This window comes from Phaeodactylum tricornutum, chromosome 4 (genome assembly GCF_000150955.2).
Source record: "Phaeodactylum tricornutum CCAP 1055/1 chromosome 4, whole genome shotgun sequence".
Taxonomy (NCBI): domain Eukaryota; phylum Bacillariophyta; class Bacillariophyceae; order Surirellales; family Neidiaceae; genus Phaeodactylum; species Phaeodactylum tricornutum.
The window spans coordinates 1190328-1205210 of NC_011672.1; the positions used below are offsets into that span (position 1 = coordinate 1190328).

Below are 14883 nucleotides of genomic sequence, written 5' to 3' on the forward strand. Positions count from 1 at the left end.
GGGAACGAAATCATTTTTCTAAATACAAAGAATACCCCGAAAAAGCATGGTGGTCCGCACTTGTTCGTCAGTGGGCCTGCTCTAACGGTGCACTAAAACTCTTCATGGAAGGGATCCAAAGTCCGATTGACGGCATCCGCCACAGTTTGGCTCAACGATATATCGTCCGACAAACTCGTCGCATTGGTGGAATTCTCGCCTACTTCCATCGCCAACAACTCATCCCACTGGTCACTGCTTCCAAGGAAAGAGTACATGAGGAAACCAACAATTGCAAAGGTTCGTCCTAGCTTCATAACATCCTTGAAAGAAGTGCCTTCGAAGCTTGCCAGCAAAATGTCTCGAGCGAAAAGGAATTGCATGATGCGATCCCATACAAAGCAGGCCAACAGGTCCAGCACCAAAATGAGGAGAATAAAGTCGCGGAAGCTTTCTTCCGGGAAGGCCACCAATTGAAAGTACCTATTGAGGCCAGGAACGGTCTCGCTCGCAAACATAAATGTGAGAATAAATGTTGCAACTAGACTCCAAAGCAGTGGTGTATTTTCCGTCACGCCCGTCATGAATGGACGACCTTGTAGATTTACTACAAAGACGGAAACCTGTTGGACACTGCTGACCAAAAAGACGACCGTATTCAAGATACCTGGCTGGAAGAGACCGTCGAGGTCGGGAGAGTAATCCGGAGGTAAATGCGTTTTGGCGTTGTACACCGCCAAAAGCATAGTCGATAAATGAATAGCAAATTGCCCAAGCAAGCTAGAGAATAATGCAGGATGGAAGATGGACGTCAAAGGACGCACTTTGGACAATTTGTCCAGCGGCTTGGATCGAGAAACGGACATAAAGGACACCGATCCAAGAAGACCCATAGCCGTCATTTGGGAGTCACCATACTTGACACCATCAAGGTACAGAACAGATAGAGAATACGAACTGATGAGACATTGAAGCGCCATGATTTGGTACTAATAAGAACAGAGAGAAAGGGAGTCAGGTCGTGAAAGCTGGGAGACATAAAACGACACTTGGCCAGCTTCTTACCATCTGGATCGTGGAGACAAGTGTACACCGACCTTGTCGAACAATGTCGACGCAGCTACGAATACTCGGCATCTTGCTTGTGAATGGAGCAGCAATACTGGCATCTCCGAGCTTGACCATAGGAATATCACCTGCATCGAGATCCTCGAACTGAGACGCCAGTGTCGCAGCCGAGCCTTCAACGCCGCGTGCCTTCTTGACTTTTTTCGAGTTCTCAACTTCGTCCTTCCAAAACTCCTTCATGGCTCGGAATTGCGCCCATTGCACTCCTTGTGCTTCGAGCTCGACAACCCGGGCCTGCATGCGCTGCTGCTTCTCGGCCATTTCCTTCCGTTTCTCGGCTTGGAGCTCTGCTTTGGTCATTTTTGTTCTATCCTTTGCATTTTTCTCATCGTGCTGCTTGACCGCGTACTCACGTGCCTTGATTTGATAGAGTTGCACGAGATCATTCTTTTCAACAATGTCAGGGTACTTGTCCGGATCTGCACCCAGGGTCCGGATCTTTGCCTTGATAAGCATTACCGGCATGCTTCGAATTTGATTGAGATGTTCTTGACTTATGATAGCGGTCGCACCTTTGTTCTCATCTTTCTTTGTTTCGCCTTCATCTGCCTTTTCCACATTCAAATTTCCGAAACCAGAGAGAAGAGCGACGCCTACGTCTGCCTGTTTCAGCGCTCCAACGTCGTTGGCACCGTCTCCACACATAAGGCAAAGGGCATTGACCGAGTGAAGACATTCGATGACAGTTTCCTTTGCGTCAGGCGTCATACGAGCAAAAACTTTGATGTATTCTAGGACCTTGGACATTTCTTTATCCTGTTCCAACGCCGCTGCCAGGCAAGCACCGGTGGTGGCAAGATCATAACCCTTGGAAAGAGAAGGAATTTCGTCTGCAATAAATTCACACACTTTGCTCCCATCGTCATAACTTCGCCAAAATAAGTTACCGGTTTCGGTGAGCTCCAAGTACGCAATCGGACGATAAGATTTAGACAGCTGAGAATTCTTTTGCTTCACAATGCCTTTTTCTCTGCGCCTTTGGTCCAGAAAGGCGCGGAGTTCTTCGTTCTTTTCTTCCTCTAACGGGTCGACTTCCAAATTCATACCTTCGATCGGTTCACAAATGCTCACTTCTTTTGCTACATGAATAGCAGTCAAAAGCGCATCCCCGGTCACCATTGCTACACTCATACCTCCTTCCTTGAGTCGAAGCAGCACCGACGCTGTGTCCTTTCGAACCATGCATGTGAAAGCGATAAACCCCGCAAAAATCAGGTCAGACTCGCACATTGCACGCGTCTCAGTAGCGTTTTGAACGTCGGTGTTTGAGACCAATGGTTTAAACGCTAGAGCGATGACACGATAACCTTGCTTGGCAAGAAACTCGGACTGGCGATCGTACCCGTCTGGTTTACTCGCAAGCAATCGTCCAACAGCTTCTGGCGAGCCCTTGGCAACCGAATACTGTTTGCTATTTGCACGGACAACACAACTCATACGCTGAAGTTTCGAACTGAAGTGATGACGACACAAAATTTCCACTTCCGAGATTTGCGCGCCAGAAGATCGCAACACGATTGGCTTGCCCGCTGCCCTTTTCCCCTTTTCAGGTGCAGGAACGGCATGGCCAGATGACGTCGATAAGTGCCAACGCATAGACGTTAAAGACGCTTTTTCCAAAGGGTCTCCCGTCGTCTCATCATCGTACACAACCAGAGAATGACATCCGGCCAGAACCAACCCCGCTTCGTTCAATAGCTTGCTCATTGGTGTCAAGAAGTGTTGATCGGCATCTTCTTCTTTACCCTTTGGAATGGCAAGCTTGTGTGGCTCGCAAACACCCACTGCCACTAGTTCATCCGTCGTCAGCGTACCCGTCTTGTCAAACAAACAAGAATCCAACTTGCCCGCCATCGGTACACGGTATGGCTCAGTGCAAAAGACGTGCATCTTCATAAGTGTCATAAGGCTGTTGTTGACAGCCATGGCCATCTGCATGGGTAGTTCGGGTCGAATAACACTCGTAATGATCAGAATACAATGCAAGAGTAATTCGTACTTGCTGCGATTCTCATCTTGCACGCCGTGGTACAGAACGTACGCTGAACTAGCCACGGCAAAAACGCATAAGAGCAACAGAAGTAAGCCTGTTTCTCGTTCGTGGCCTTTGACTTTTTCCTGTGACCCTTCGATCATCCGGACCAGTTTGCCTTGAGCCGAGGCAAATCCTGTCCGAAGAACAAAACAAACACACCCTTGATCAGGTGGACTCGGAATTTGAGAATAGTGTCTGTAGACATCCGATGTAGTGTCGTCCAGAGGCACACCCTGGCACAACAACATTTTGGTACCGGCATAGGCCACATTCATCTTGTGCTTATTCTTCATACTAAGGTGTTCGTTGGCCTCTAGCTCAACCATTCCTTCCTTCATTTGTGGAACAGATTCGCCTGTTAAAGAGGCTTCGTTCACGACGGTGGAGCCGCGCAGCAAGAGTAGATCTGCCGGTACAACATCTCCTCCATCATCTTCAATGACCGTCGGTGGACGCTTCGTTCCACCATTCTCTTCCGTTTTTTTAGCCCGGTGTGGTTGAACTCGGGTCAGACTCATTATGTCACCCGGCAGCAATCCACTCGAATCAACCTGTGTCCACCGGCCACTTCTAAAAACGTATATGAGTCTCGACGGATTGCCCATACCTTGCAACATTTGCATAGACTTGAGACGTTGAAATACCACTGTACCTTCGAACATCAGGACCATGAAAAGTGAGAAGAAGGAATAAATCAAATAATCATCAATAGCCCAGAGTAGAACGCAAAAGATTTGAAAGACGGAAAAGGGGTTCAGTAATTGCGCTTTGTAGAGATCCAAGAAATTGGGTTGTTTGACTTGAAATAAGTTCGGTCCGTAGCGAATTTGGCCGGTCACTAGACGATGAGGAGTTGTAAAGCCTTTCCATGATTCTAGGACGCTTACATCAAAGTCGACTTTACAACGAATCTTGGACCATACATTGTGAGTCGTATCATACACATATCGGCGACGGTGGTATTCAAAGGTCATTCCAAGCGTGGGATAGTATTCAACTGGAACGAGAACGTGCTTTCCCTTGGCAGGGACAACGCGGGCATGAGTCGGTAAGTGCACAGGAACAGTGTGTATTTGTCGGGATGCCAGAATAGGCTTGCCGTCGGCAGAAGTCTTTGGGCTACTTGAATTACTGACAAGTAGTTCCACGTCATCCAAATCGATCTCCAGCATTTCGGATGGGATGCTCAGTTCCTCCGCGTTCAGTTCCTGATAGTTTATCCATACATCAAACGACACACTCCAGTGCTGCATTAAAAGCACTAGTGCATGCAGGGTGACGAGCAATCCGAGCAGCAATGTCGGCCAAAATGACGCGGAGTACTGGTTCGGTACGCGCATCGATTTGGGCAAGCTATCTAAAACATTCTTTTCTTTCTCCCGTTTCTTTTCGGCGGCAAGCTCTTCAATGTCCATGTCCATCCAATCCGTCCAACCAATCTTTTGCACGCGTCGATTTGGATCGTTCAAATCTTCCAAAGATCGTTCAAGCTCAGCGCGTAGACGCGTGGATCCCTCCATAACTGTAAGAGTAATAAGAAAATATTTTGTGGGTTCGAATAAATGAGTAGATGAATTCGTCGGACAGACCGGGCTTACTACTAGACAAAGTCTTGTCTTCTGCTCTCGCTTCGGACAACTAGCTCTTGAACGTACCTTGAAACCCTTCTCGATCGGCCTTTTCCAAAAACTCGCGGTACGGCTGTCCAATTGTTGTGATTACACGAACGCTTTGGTACACGTACAGGAGTAGAAATACCGCATTGTAAAGACGAAGTTTGTGTTTTTGTGTCCCTGTCGCAAGCTTGGCTTTGTACACACCCACGGCTTCGATGCGCTTTGAATCGCATTCTTGCGCGAATCGCAGCGTGGAGGAGGAAGGCGACGACATCGTCGGTTGTCTTCCGGTACCTGGTGCGGGTTCGAAAAGTGCCGAAGGCTTTCGGTTGTCAAGCTGCCTGGCTGTACTGAATCAACGGCGACGCGAAGTCAATTCGGCTTGCGGATTCTTTGCTTTTTGAATTCGCAACAGTTCCTTGCAAGTTGCGCACCCAATACTGCTTATGCGCACTTCTCAACATGGTCGGCACCAAAGGAAGCGACCACACGAAAGCGAAAGATGCGTGGACGAAGCGAGCCCTACTCTATTTCGTAGTTACAGTTAGATAGGGGAGCGCTCCGCCAGATCCTGCGGGATAAGGGTGCTCTAGCAAGGTTGCTGACGGGTAGAAGGATAGACGAAAACCAACACGTGTTGGTACGAAAGGTTTTGCAACATTATTTAAGGTTAGGGTAAGGGCTAGAAGAGCAATTCCGGACCTTTCTCATTGTTCTACTATCGCTCTCTTCCAAAAGAGATGTAAATGACAATGAGCTGCAAAGAGGACACAGGAAATGCTCACAGGAGAGCATTGGTCAATAAGCTAGTCGAGCGAAAAGCGAGACTACAAGGGCGACGGGACGAGCGAGAAGAAAACCTATCTCTCAAGTCCGCTCGACATTTTTTGACCAACATTTGTGATGTCGCAGTTAGGTGATGTGCTTTGACACGTCACGTACACCATCTTTCCTGCTACCACTGATAATTGTTACGAGTTTTGTGAACGCCGAGTTTCCTGTCCCACGAGGCATTCATAGGGAGCTACACAAAATCGCAATGAGCTTGGTCGCCTCTAACGGAGCTGTCTGGGAGTATATGATGCTAAGAAGAAGACCCCTTCCTTTACCTGGAACTACAGTGCCGGTGGTGCATAATTCTGCGGATGAAGAAGAGCCACGAGACTCTGCTTCTACGCTCAAAATTCACGGCAAACGTCAACAGACGCCTTTCGCTTTACGCTTTCCCACATATACCTCCAAACTATCCGTGTGCGTTACCGTGAGCGTAGCGGGCTTACTTTACCTCGCTTTCCTGTGGTGTGAAACGGCTCAGCTTTTGAAAGCTGTGACGCTTTTACCCGCTGTGGTTTGTGCCGTTTTAGCAATCGTCTGCCCCGGTTCCCAACGCATTCTTCCATCGACAATCGTCGCCACCACCCTCGGCGCTCAGTTGCCTCAGTACATTGCTGCTGCTTTGGCCAGTGCTGCGCTTCTATGGTTTGGAATCACAACGGCACGTGACGCCATCCAAATAAAGAGATTTAAACGAACCGTGGCGCCTCCTCCAACGCAGGTTGTGATCAGTGTGCTTGTCCTCGCCGGGGTCATGCTTACCGAAAACTTTATGATCTGGGTCGTTTCAGCTACCTTTTTTCCCGGGCAGAATCCGAAAACTGAACCTCCACCACTTCAAGACAACGGGCAACGTCTCTTCCAATCTTTAATGCAGGGGTTCACAAAACATCAGGTGGTACAGTTGCGCCGGGTATGGAATGTTCAGTGGGGTTTGGTTTCGGCCCTCGGTGCTTCCTTTCTCGTCCTCGACCGCTACCATCCTACCAGACAACTTTACGCGGTGGGCACTCGAGCGATCTACACTCTGTCTGCCTCGCGCTTCGTTCGGACCGTTTCTTTTTTGCTGACAGTCGTTCCGTCTCAAGTTTCGGGTTGTTTTGCCCAACGCTTTCCGAGTCCTCCACCGACCGATGTTTGGGAATGGATTGCGGTAGGATTTTTGCCAGCCGCACACGGAGGATGTAACGATTTAATCATTTCTGGACACGCAACCGTTACCAGTACACTCGCCTGTGTGGCGGTGTCTGCGCACCCGAGCAAAGTTTTTGGAGGCTGCCTCGTCTGTTTGTTGCTATTGGACTACTCCGTCGAAATTTACGAAGGATTTCATTATTCAGTGGATATGTGGCTGGGCCTAGTAATCGTGAGCTTATTTTGGAAGGTTTTCTCTTTTTGGGAAGACTTGCCGGAAACGAAGCCAGCGAATGCACCGACTTCCGATGCAACGGGTTTCCCCCAGCCCGAAGCATCTTTGTCGAATCGTGATCTTGCCGTATATTTCGCTTCATCCACAGTGTCCTATCTCCAAGTGGTAGTCTTTCCACGTTCCATCGTAAATGGATGGATTGTAGTGTTTGTTCTATCAGTGGCGGTTTGCTTTGTATTCATGTTGCGAGCGAAGACGTCCGCAGAAGCATCTACCTTTCAGTACTATGCGCAGCACATACTACTGTGCACGCTGCATATGGCTTTCGGCGTGTACCTTTAAGTCGACGGAAATGATGTGCCTCGAGAGCGCTTCTTTACTGTACGCATGCTTTGTCTCTTTCGCCCCGAAGGAGGCCCACAGGGGCTCTGGCTGATGTTTCGGAGCACCGCATGACTGTACAAAAGAGTCTGCTACATTTGAATGATTGACGGTATCGAATAACATTCACCCTGTCATACAGATACGCTTCTCGCCCCTTGGCTGTAGCCGGATATGCTTCGTTTCTTACTGGAAAGACAATTTTCACCGTCAAATGTATAGAGACTGCTGTTTTATTAACAATGTGTTAATATTATAGAAGAATGGTATTACTTTAACGGGATATATAGGAAAGAAACAAGAGAATGGGTGATAAAGGCCAGAAAATGCAATTATGCAAGGTTTCCACCGTTGGAGGAAAAATTGACGCTACCCTTCGTTAGCTTGGAGTGCAATACACCGGCGTAGACTGCCAATCCAATGGTTCCGAGAATAAAGAAACACAGGGCGAATTTTTGTCCGCCCGTTGTCGAATTGCCTCCGCCGATCGAGCTGGAGGCGCCTGATACAATGATCTCGCCCGACTCATCGTAAGTTCCAGATTTCAGGGATTGGACAAAGTCGCATACCACTTCTTCCTGTGCCAACTGGTTTTCGTATCCGTTGTAGTTGGAGACACCGTTGTTGAACCCATGTGTGGTTTCGCACTTGGCACCAGAGTTGTATAATGTCTCACACATTTCGATGACATCATCGGCGTCCTGCGCGTCGTTACCTTGGTCGTTGTTGTTGGCATTCTGGGGTTCCTTGCAGGAGATGCATGTGTCCATGTACGTCAATTTCAAAAGGGCGTGAGAGAGCTTCATTTGGGTTCCCTGTTCACTGACGAGATAGTCATCGGGATCCTTACTAGCATCGAGGTCGGTACAGTACTGGTCCGTAAAGACACCAATCTTGATTTTGGACCCTTGACTGGCGCAGATGGGTCCGGCGTACAAGTCAGCAACGGAATCGTCCTGGGGACTGTAAATCAATTGGCACTCCAAAAAGTTGGTAGCATCCAGGTATCCATTGGTCTCCATGTTGGCAATCTTCTGACATTCGGTGTAGCACGTAGAGCAGTCGACGTTGTAGTTCTGGTTGTTCTGGAGTTGGCGGCCGCCGTTGTTTTGATCGTCATTAGTATTCTGGCATTCGTTACACGTGTTGCACATTTCTTCCTGGTAGTCCTTCAAATATTCCACCGTAGCCTGTAGGTATGTATCGAGATCTACGAGGTATTCTCCGTAGTTGTAGTTACAGCTGCTACAGGCATTGTTGGGACAGAGGCGGAAAATGGCGAATCGCTTGGTCGCCAAAACGGTGGAAGCGTCCTCTTGTCCAGCAAGGTCCTCATCGAAGGATTTCACCAACTGGCATTGCTCGAACTTGACCGAGTATCCGGAAATGTCAATCTCGTAGTTCATATTCTGTCCGTTGTTCTGTTCGAGACGACGAAGCTGTGAGTTGTTGGTGGGTACCGCCCCACGCATCAGCCTACCCACGTAAGCCGTTTGGGCTGCCCTCTCGCGATGTGCCGATGCCCAGGAGTTGGCCGAGACGGCGGCCACCAGAAACGAGAATGCGGCTAGCAGCTTCATGACGTTTATAGTCTACGACGATCAACGGCGGTTGAAAGAGGGAAAAAGAGAGTGAGTGTGAAACACCGTAAGTATTGACCAAGAATCACAATGGGACGCGTGAAAGTCAGGCTGGGAATGGTTTAACGACGACGACGACAAAAAACAACCACGATCAGAATAGCGGACAGCGCTGCAAAGGTATTTCTGGCGAAAAACCTTTTACATCTAATGTAAATGCACTTCCAGCGCCATCCCTTTACACGGAAGTAGCATATCTTCCATCATCACGACTACACTGAACTAAACACTTGCTCCACCTTTCATCGTTGTGGTTTCCAACAAAAGGCTTGACAACCAAGCTAGTAACCGAAACGTACCTGCGGACTTGTGGGATCGCGATTCACACCAAACAAAAGGTGGTTCCTCGGCGGGATGCGGATGGGTCCGTATTGTTGGAGGCGGATGGATCGCTTGTGTTTCCCGCAGCGACAATCACAACAACACACGGAGATTGACAGAGAGCGTTGACTGCTTCGGAGACGGCAGGCTCCCCCAACGTGCTGAACCAACTATCACTAGGAGGGGACAGCGAGAACGTTGGGCTCGCTAATGCTTGGATCAATTGGCTTCCTCACGACGGTAGATCTGAAATGTCCTTTTTCCTATTAAATTTGTTTGCTGTTTCGTGTTCTCTAATACCGCTCTACTGTGACAATGTTAGATACAGACAGCTGATCGGAGTGATAGGTATTCGGAATCGCCTCCAATCGTTCTATGGAATTTTTGATATTTCGATAGACCAATGGAAAAGCCTCGAATCGGACTGCTCGCTAGCGAAGCCTTCGTCTCGCCCAAAGTGGGCACACTACTCGCCCGCAGTCCGGTCTTTGCCCCCTTTTCTCTCCCGGAGCGCGCGCCAGCAAAGCAGGTTCGCCAAACCTGTTTTTAACGGTACCGTTACAACAGAGTCCTCGTGAGAGTGCAGAGTTTTGGGGGAAACCAACGTGCGAGCGGTCTGGAGAGTCACGATCACTGGCGATCTAGCGCGGGGCGTCTTTCTCGGAATCCCCACTCCTGGGCCCCTCTTTACGCTCACGTATCGTTGTCACTCCTCCTCGCCCACTGGCACATAGTATTGCTGGTGATCTCGTGTCGCGCACTCTAATTTCCAACCTTTTTTTTTAACTGAAAGGGGTCTACCGCAACCCGATCTGGTACGTGATACAGAAAACGCTCTTTGGTGCATTCGACGGTTTGCGAAAACGAGACTCAGTCGGCGGGACGGATCATTCGCTCGCGACCAGGGCCGAGCGCGATCGGAAAAGGATGTGGAAACCGTCCGCTAATTCCGGCATACACTATTAGGCGAACGAGAAAACCTGTACTCTCCGACCTCGCTCAATATCCTTGACCAATACATTCCAGCTGTTCGAAAGCATCACCTTGGCATGGATCGGCCGACACGATCTTGCTTTCGCGACCGCATGTTTCCTTGTCCTCACTTTTCATTTTGTCTCTTTTTTTTTTTCATTCACTCGCACAAACTAGCTTTTTTCACAGATTCAATCGCCACTATCATGAAATTGGCGCTTGCCCTGCTTTCCTACCTCGTAGTGTCGTTAGCCGCGCCGGTGGTGGTGGTGGTGGCGACGCCACAGCTTCACGAACTCGAGGACATTCCCGCCGACTCCACTCTGGGCATGAAACTGCTAGCCAACGCTCGTCAGCTGGACCAGAATAATGCGGCTTACGAAAGTACGTGGATCTCGGGATATTCCATCAAGTTTCAGGGATGTCACCACATCTCGCAATGGAACGAACAGGCCAACGGTAACGACGATGTCCGTATTGCTACCAAGCGTCTCGTGCGTTTCCGATTGTGTCCGACGGGCTCGTGCTCGAGCTCCTCCGCCAAGGGTTGCAGTGGAGGCTACGGTGACTACATTATTGATATGAACACGTACTTGGCTGCCTACATTGAAGCCAAGCAGGAGTATCAACAGTTCCGGTGCGATTACCTGTACAACTACGTCTGTCAATGCGACAACAATGGCGACGACAACTATTCCCAAGAAAAGTGCTTGTGGGATTGCTACGCGGGGCACAACATGGATGGAGTGTGTATGGAAAACAACCCTTACAACGCAAACAATGGTGGTAACAACGCACAGCAATTCAACCTGGGGAATTACATGTATTGTGCACAAGCCAGCTTTAACGCAGCATACTACGTCGGACCGTACTGTGCTAGCCAGGGAGGGTCTATTTACCTAGGCGTTTTTACCGATGACGCATGCACGACCTTTGCCGATAATTCGGGTGGACGAGAAACCTACTACCAGCTTGCTGGTGATGATCTACCCTACGGAAAAGCCAACCTCGTTGATATGGACTGTTTTAGTTGTCAAGAACCCGCCGAGAACAACAACGACGGAAACGATGCGCAAGATGCCGATACTGTGGCGGATGTTTGCGAAACAATCTACACCGCGGCCGGAAAATGCGAATCCAACCTGCCCTCTGGTACATCCTACTCACCTAACACCTCCGCCTGTAACTACATGGAGGGTATCAAAATTGTACGCAAGGATGGGACCGTTGTTACTGCTGAGGCTAAGGCCAACAAGACTGCTTCTGTTTTTATTGGTCTCTTTATTGTGGCATTCGTTCTGCTGTCGGCGTACGTTTACTACCTCAAGACTAAGCTGGACCGGGCGTCTATCAATCTGGCAGAGTAAATCTAGTTTTTCATAGAAAAAATAAAGGGATACAGGAATGTAATTGTTAACTCTAAACGTTGGGTTTGTACATCTCTTCTCACTGCGTGGAGTAGACTTGGCTCGACAGAAACGAATGTCGCTTTCTACGAAACAAAGGAGGCAATTTCATCGACAATTTCTCGTCGAAAGTCCTTCATGAACATTGTATTTTTGGACAGATCCTTTTCCAGCGTATCCGCAAGCTTCGCTCGATAAACTGCTACAGATGCCTCCGCCTCAACACCTTGTAGCGCACGGACAGCTGCCAGCACGTGCATTCCGCAATCGTTCCCGTTGCGTTGGCTTGGTACATCCAGTTCCTGTACACGAATTGCTCTTTCGTTCTGATAGGGCAATGTCAGCCAATAGGCCTCTTCCCATTTTTCGGCCACCGCTTGCGCGGTCAGTGCATTCTTGGATCCCGGAACTGAATCCATGTGCAGGTAGAGAGGTGACTGCGCTGGTACAATCACTAACAAGCTCCAATGTGTTCCGGCCCCGGGTGTCGTCCAGTTCTCCGACGACAAGTTGTCGTTGATGGGTACAAACAGTCTGGAACAAGTCCAATTGTCGTACCCTCGCGAAATGTCCACAAGGTCGTCGTTATCGTCACACTGATGCATCAGGAACGAGACGACGGATGGGTCTAGAAAGATGGATCTCGAATTATCCTTAGAGGCCAGGCGCCGGAAGTAGTAATGAATGCACGTATCGTTCAACCAGCCAGTCGAGGATTCCAGCAGTTGCACATCTCTTCCATACAGACAGGCGTCATCGAAATTAATGACAAAATCGTTGTCCTCGAATCGCTTGCCATTTAGGATGACCAATCCCATCCTCTCAGTCGAAAGAACTTCCTTGACGGGCGGGACAACTTCAGAACAGCCTTGAAGAAAACGTACGCCGACCGTACCACATCTTTCTCTTTCGATGAAAGGACGCACAAACAGTAAATATAAATTTGCTCCGCCAAGTTTTACAATTAGCTGTTACTGTTAATCGATTGATTGACATGAGTGAGCATGCTAGTCCGTTGTTGCGAGGTCGGATAAGTTCGAGTTGGGATGCAAAATATCTTTTGTCTCGAAAATTATAGGTAAATACAAGACTTCTTTTCTGCTAAATAGAATTTATGCTTCATGGTTTTACATATCAAGAACTGTGTAGAACGTGAAAGAAGTTGGATTCATTATGGCTGACGACACTCGCGCGACCTCGATCGGCCTTTGTGATCTTGACACTATATCCGTTCCTTGAAGGCCGAAATGTCACTCTCCCTTCTTTTTTCCCCGTTTTAGCGGTACGCGCACAATCTCACAGTCAAGAGTTGTGGGGTTTTTGCAAGTTATGGAAGTCTACTAGACAACAACATTTTGTTCACGATGTTCTTCTCTCGGCCTTTTTGCATAGACGGCGCCACATCGCTAGGATTCCCAATTTCCCAGCTAGGACTTCTATTGCTTGGATTCGCTTGTATGGGAGCTTCGTGTGGGTTTGAACGATCATTGCTTCCGCGCATGGCTGTGCAGATTTTCAACGAAACAAAAGCGTCGACGCGGCTCCATTTTGTCGCCACGTTTGGTCTAGCCAAAGCCCTTGCCAACGCCATGAGTGGTAGTCTGGCTGATACGCTTGGCCGGAAACCAGTACTGATTTTGGGCTGCTTGGTAGGCTTGCCCGTAATGCCCTACGTTATTGTGGCGAATTCTTGGAGCGGCGTTACACTCATGAATGTTCTCTTTGGACTGTCACAAGGGTTGCTAGGCTCTTCGCTTTTCTTTTTATTAATTGATCTAATGGGATCACGTCGTAGGGGAATCGCTGTGGGTATGGGAGAATCAACAATTTACGTTTCGACTGCCATTGTAAACGTTCTTGCAGGGCGACTTGCTTCAGTGTACGGGTTTCGACCTGTTCCTTTTTATGTGGCAACCTCAATAAGCGTGTTGGGACTTTTGTCGACCATACCCCTGCAAGATACTTTGGATCAAGTGAGGGCCGAACAAACAGAATCCGAACGGATCAATCGGAAGAAGTATGCTCGGTTACTGAGTACCCAGCCCAGTAAGCTGGACGAAGAGCGAATAGACACTCCAAATTGCACTGATCGTAGCCGTCTCGATACCACCAATTGCGGCATCGGCGAGACTTATGGTAGTGTAGATGAAGGTTACGTTTCCCCGTGGCGGATGTCGACGCACACGCTGGATACGACTGATAAGGAAGCGGTGAAGGAAAATGACGGTGACATGGAGACTCAACCGATGACCGCATTTTCATTTGCTACTTCTTGCTATGTGTCAACCAGCCGCAGGGATCAGCGGACCAGTTCTGGCCCTCTACGTTCTGTTAAGATGTTGAAGTCGCCAGAGACGAGCTTAAGCTCACTTCTTTTAAAGAATCGGAGCTACGTCGCTCTTTGCTTCGGAGGCATGTCGTTGAACTTCAAAGACGGTTTTTGTTGGGGTTCATTCCCGGTCTTCTTCAAACATGAACATGGCTTGAGTGACGTGCGAACTGATTGGTTGATTGCTATCTATCCTTTATGTTGGGGCAGTGCCCAAGCTTTTACTGGGGCTTTATCTGATCGTTTTGGTCGCAAATCATTCCTGGTAGCAGGGGTAGGATGCTGTGCGGTTTCAATGGTCATCTATGTACTTCCTTCGTATTGCTGGGGTGTAGCGGCAGGTTCCAAGCACTTTCATGTTTGGGTGGCCGCGGATGTGTTGTTAGGATTTGGGACCGCATTGGCATATCCGGCACTACAAGCTGGTGCGGCCGATGAGGTAGATCCTGCCTACCGCGGACTCGCACTCGGATTCTACCGCTTCAGTAGAGATATGGGCTACGTACTTGGAGCGATCGTTTGTGGCCCTCTTACGGATGCGATTGGCTACGAGGACACATTTCTGGTGAATGGAACCGTACTTTGCCTTGCTTTTATATTACTGCTTGTGTTCTATTCAGACGATCAGTCTGAACAAACCTTTGAATTCAGTACTGCCACAGATGCAACTTTTAAGCCTTCCCCTTTTACCGCAGGGAAATCACGAATACTAACCGCCGGGATTTCAGATTCATGGTGACGCGCACGAAACGAATTTTTTTGCTTTGCGTTTGGTCAGCAATTGGCTGTAACAACCTATCTAAAAGCGAATCGGAAAGTATTGCCTTGCTTGCCGCTAAAGCTTTCGTTCACCTGGCCAAAGAGCTCGTGCTA

General features: G+C 48.8%; 6 protein-coding genes across 6 annotated transcripts; 3 read left to right on the forward strand and 3 right to left on the reverse strand.

Moving 5' to 3' along the window:
• Position 1: 1 nt before the first annotated feature.
• Positions 2 to 4116, reverse strand: ATPase1-P5 (P5, P type ATPase; the record flags this gene model as incomplete). Its single annotated transcript, XM_002178622.1, has 6 exons — positions 2 to 968; positions 1045 to 1313; positions 1620 to 2043; positions 2179 to 2641; positions 2684 to 3597; positions 3646 to 4116. 6 exons carry the CDS (start codon positions 4114 to 4116, stop codon positions 93 to 95), a joined length of 3417 nt encoding a protein of 1138 aa, XP_002178658.1. The 3' UTR covers positions 2 to 92.
• Positions 4117 to 5787: 1671 nt separating this feature from the next.
• Positions 5788 to 7303, forward strand: PHATRDRAFT_44661 (predicted protein; the record flags this gene model as incomplete). The annotated part of the gene is made up of 1 exon (XM_002178346.1): positions 5788 to 7303. The coding sequence occupies exon 1, from the start codon at positions 5798 to 5800 to the stop codon at positions 7301 to 7303; it is 1506 nt and encodes a 501-aa protein (XP_002178382.1). The 5' UTR covers positions 5788 to 5797.
• Positions 7304 to 7577: 274 nt separating this feature from the next.
• PHATRDRAFT_44662 (predicted protein) lies at positions 7578 to 9421 on the reverse strand. The gene is made up of 2 exons (XM_002178623.1): positions 9282 to 9421; positions 7578 to 8934 (listed from the first exon to the last, which is right to left on the reverse strand). The coding sequence occupies exon 2, from the start codon at positions 8920 to 8922 to the stop codon at positions 7675 to 7677; it is 1248 nt and encodes a 415-aa protein (XP_002178659.1). The 5' UTR covers positions 8923 to 8934; positions 9282 to 9421; the 3' UTR covers positions 7578 to 7674.
• A 605-nt stretch (positions 9422 to 10026) lies between these two features.
• On the forward strand, positions 10027 to 11696 carry PHATRDRAFT_44663 (predicted protein). The gene is made up of 2 exons (XM_002178347.1): positions 10027 to 10118; positions 10453 to 11696. Exon 2 carries the CDS (start codon positions 10482 to 10484, stop codon positions 11640 to 11642), a length of 1161 nt encoding a protein of 386 aa, XP_002178383.1. The 5' UTR covers positions 10027 to 10118; positions 10453 to 10481; the 3' UTR covers positions 11643 to 11696.
• Positions 11697 to 11767: 71 nt separating this feature from the next.
• PHATRDRAFT_44664 (predicted protein) lies at positions 11768 to 12499 on the reverse strand (the record flags this gene model as incomplete). Its single annotated transcript, XM_002178624.1, has 1 exon — positions 11768 to 12499. The coding sequence occupies one exon, from the start codon at positions 12497 to 12499 to the stop codon at positions 11768 to 11770; it is 732 nt and encodes a 243-aa protein (XP_002178660.1).
• A 681-nt stretch (positions 12500 to 13180) lies between these two features.
• Positions 13181 to 14749, forward strand: PHATRDRAFT_44665 (predicted protein; the record flags this gene model as incomplete). The annotated part of the gene is made up of 1 exon (XM_002178348.1): positions 13181 to 14749. One exon carries the CDS (start codon positions 13181 to 13183, stop codon positions 14747 to 14749), a length of 1569 nt encoding a protein of 522 aa, XP_002178384.1.
• Between the last annotated feature and the right edge of the window lie 134 nt (positions 14750 to 14883).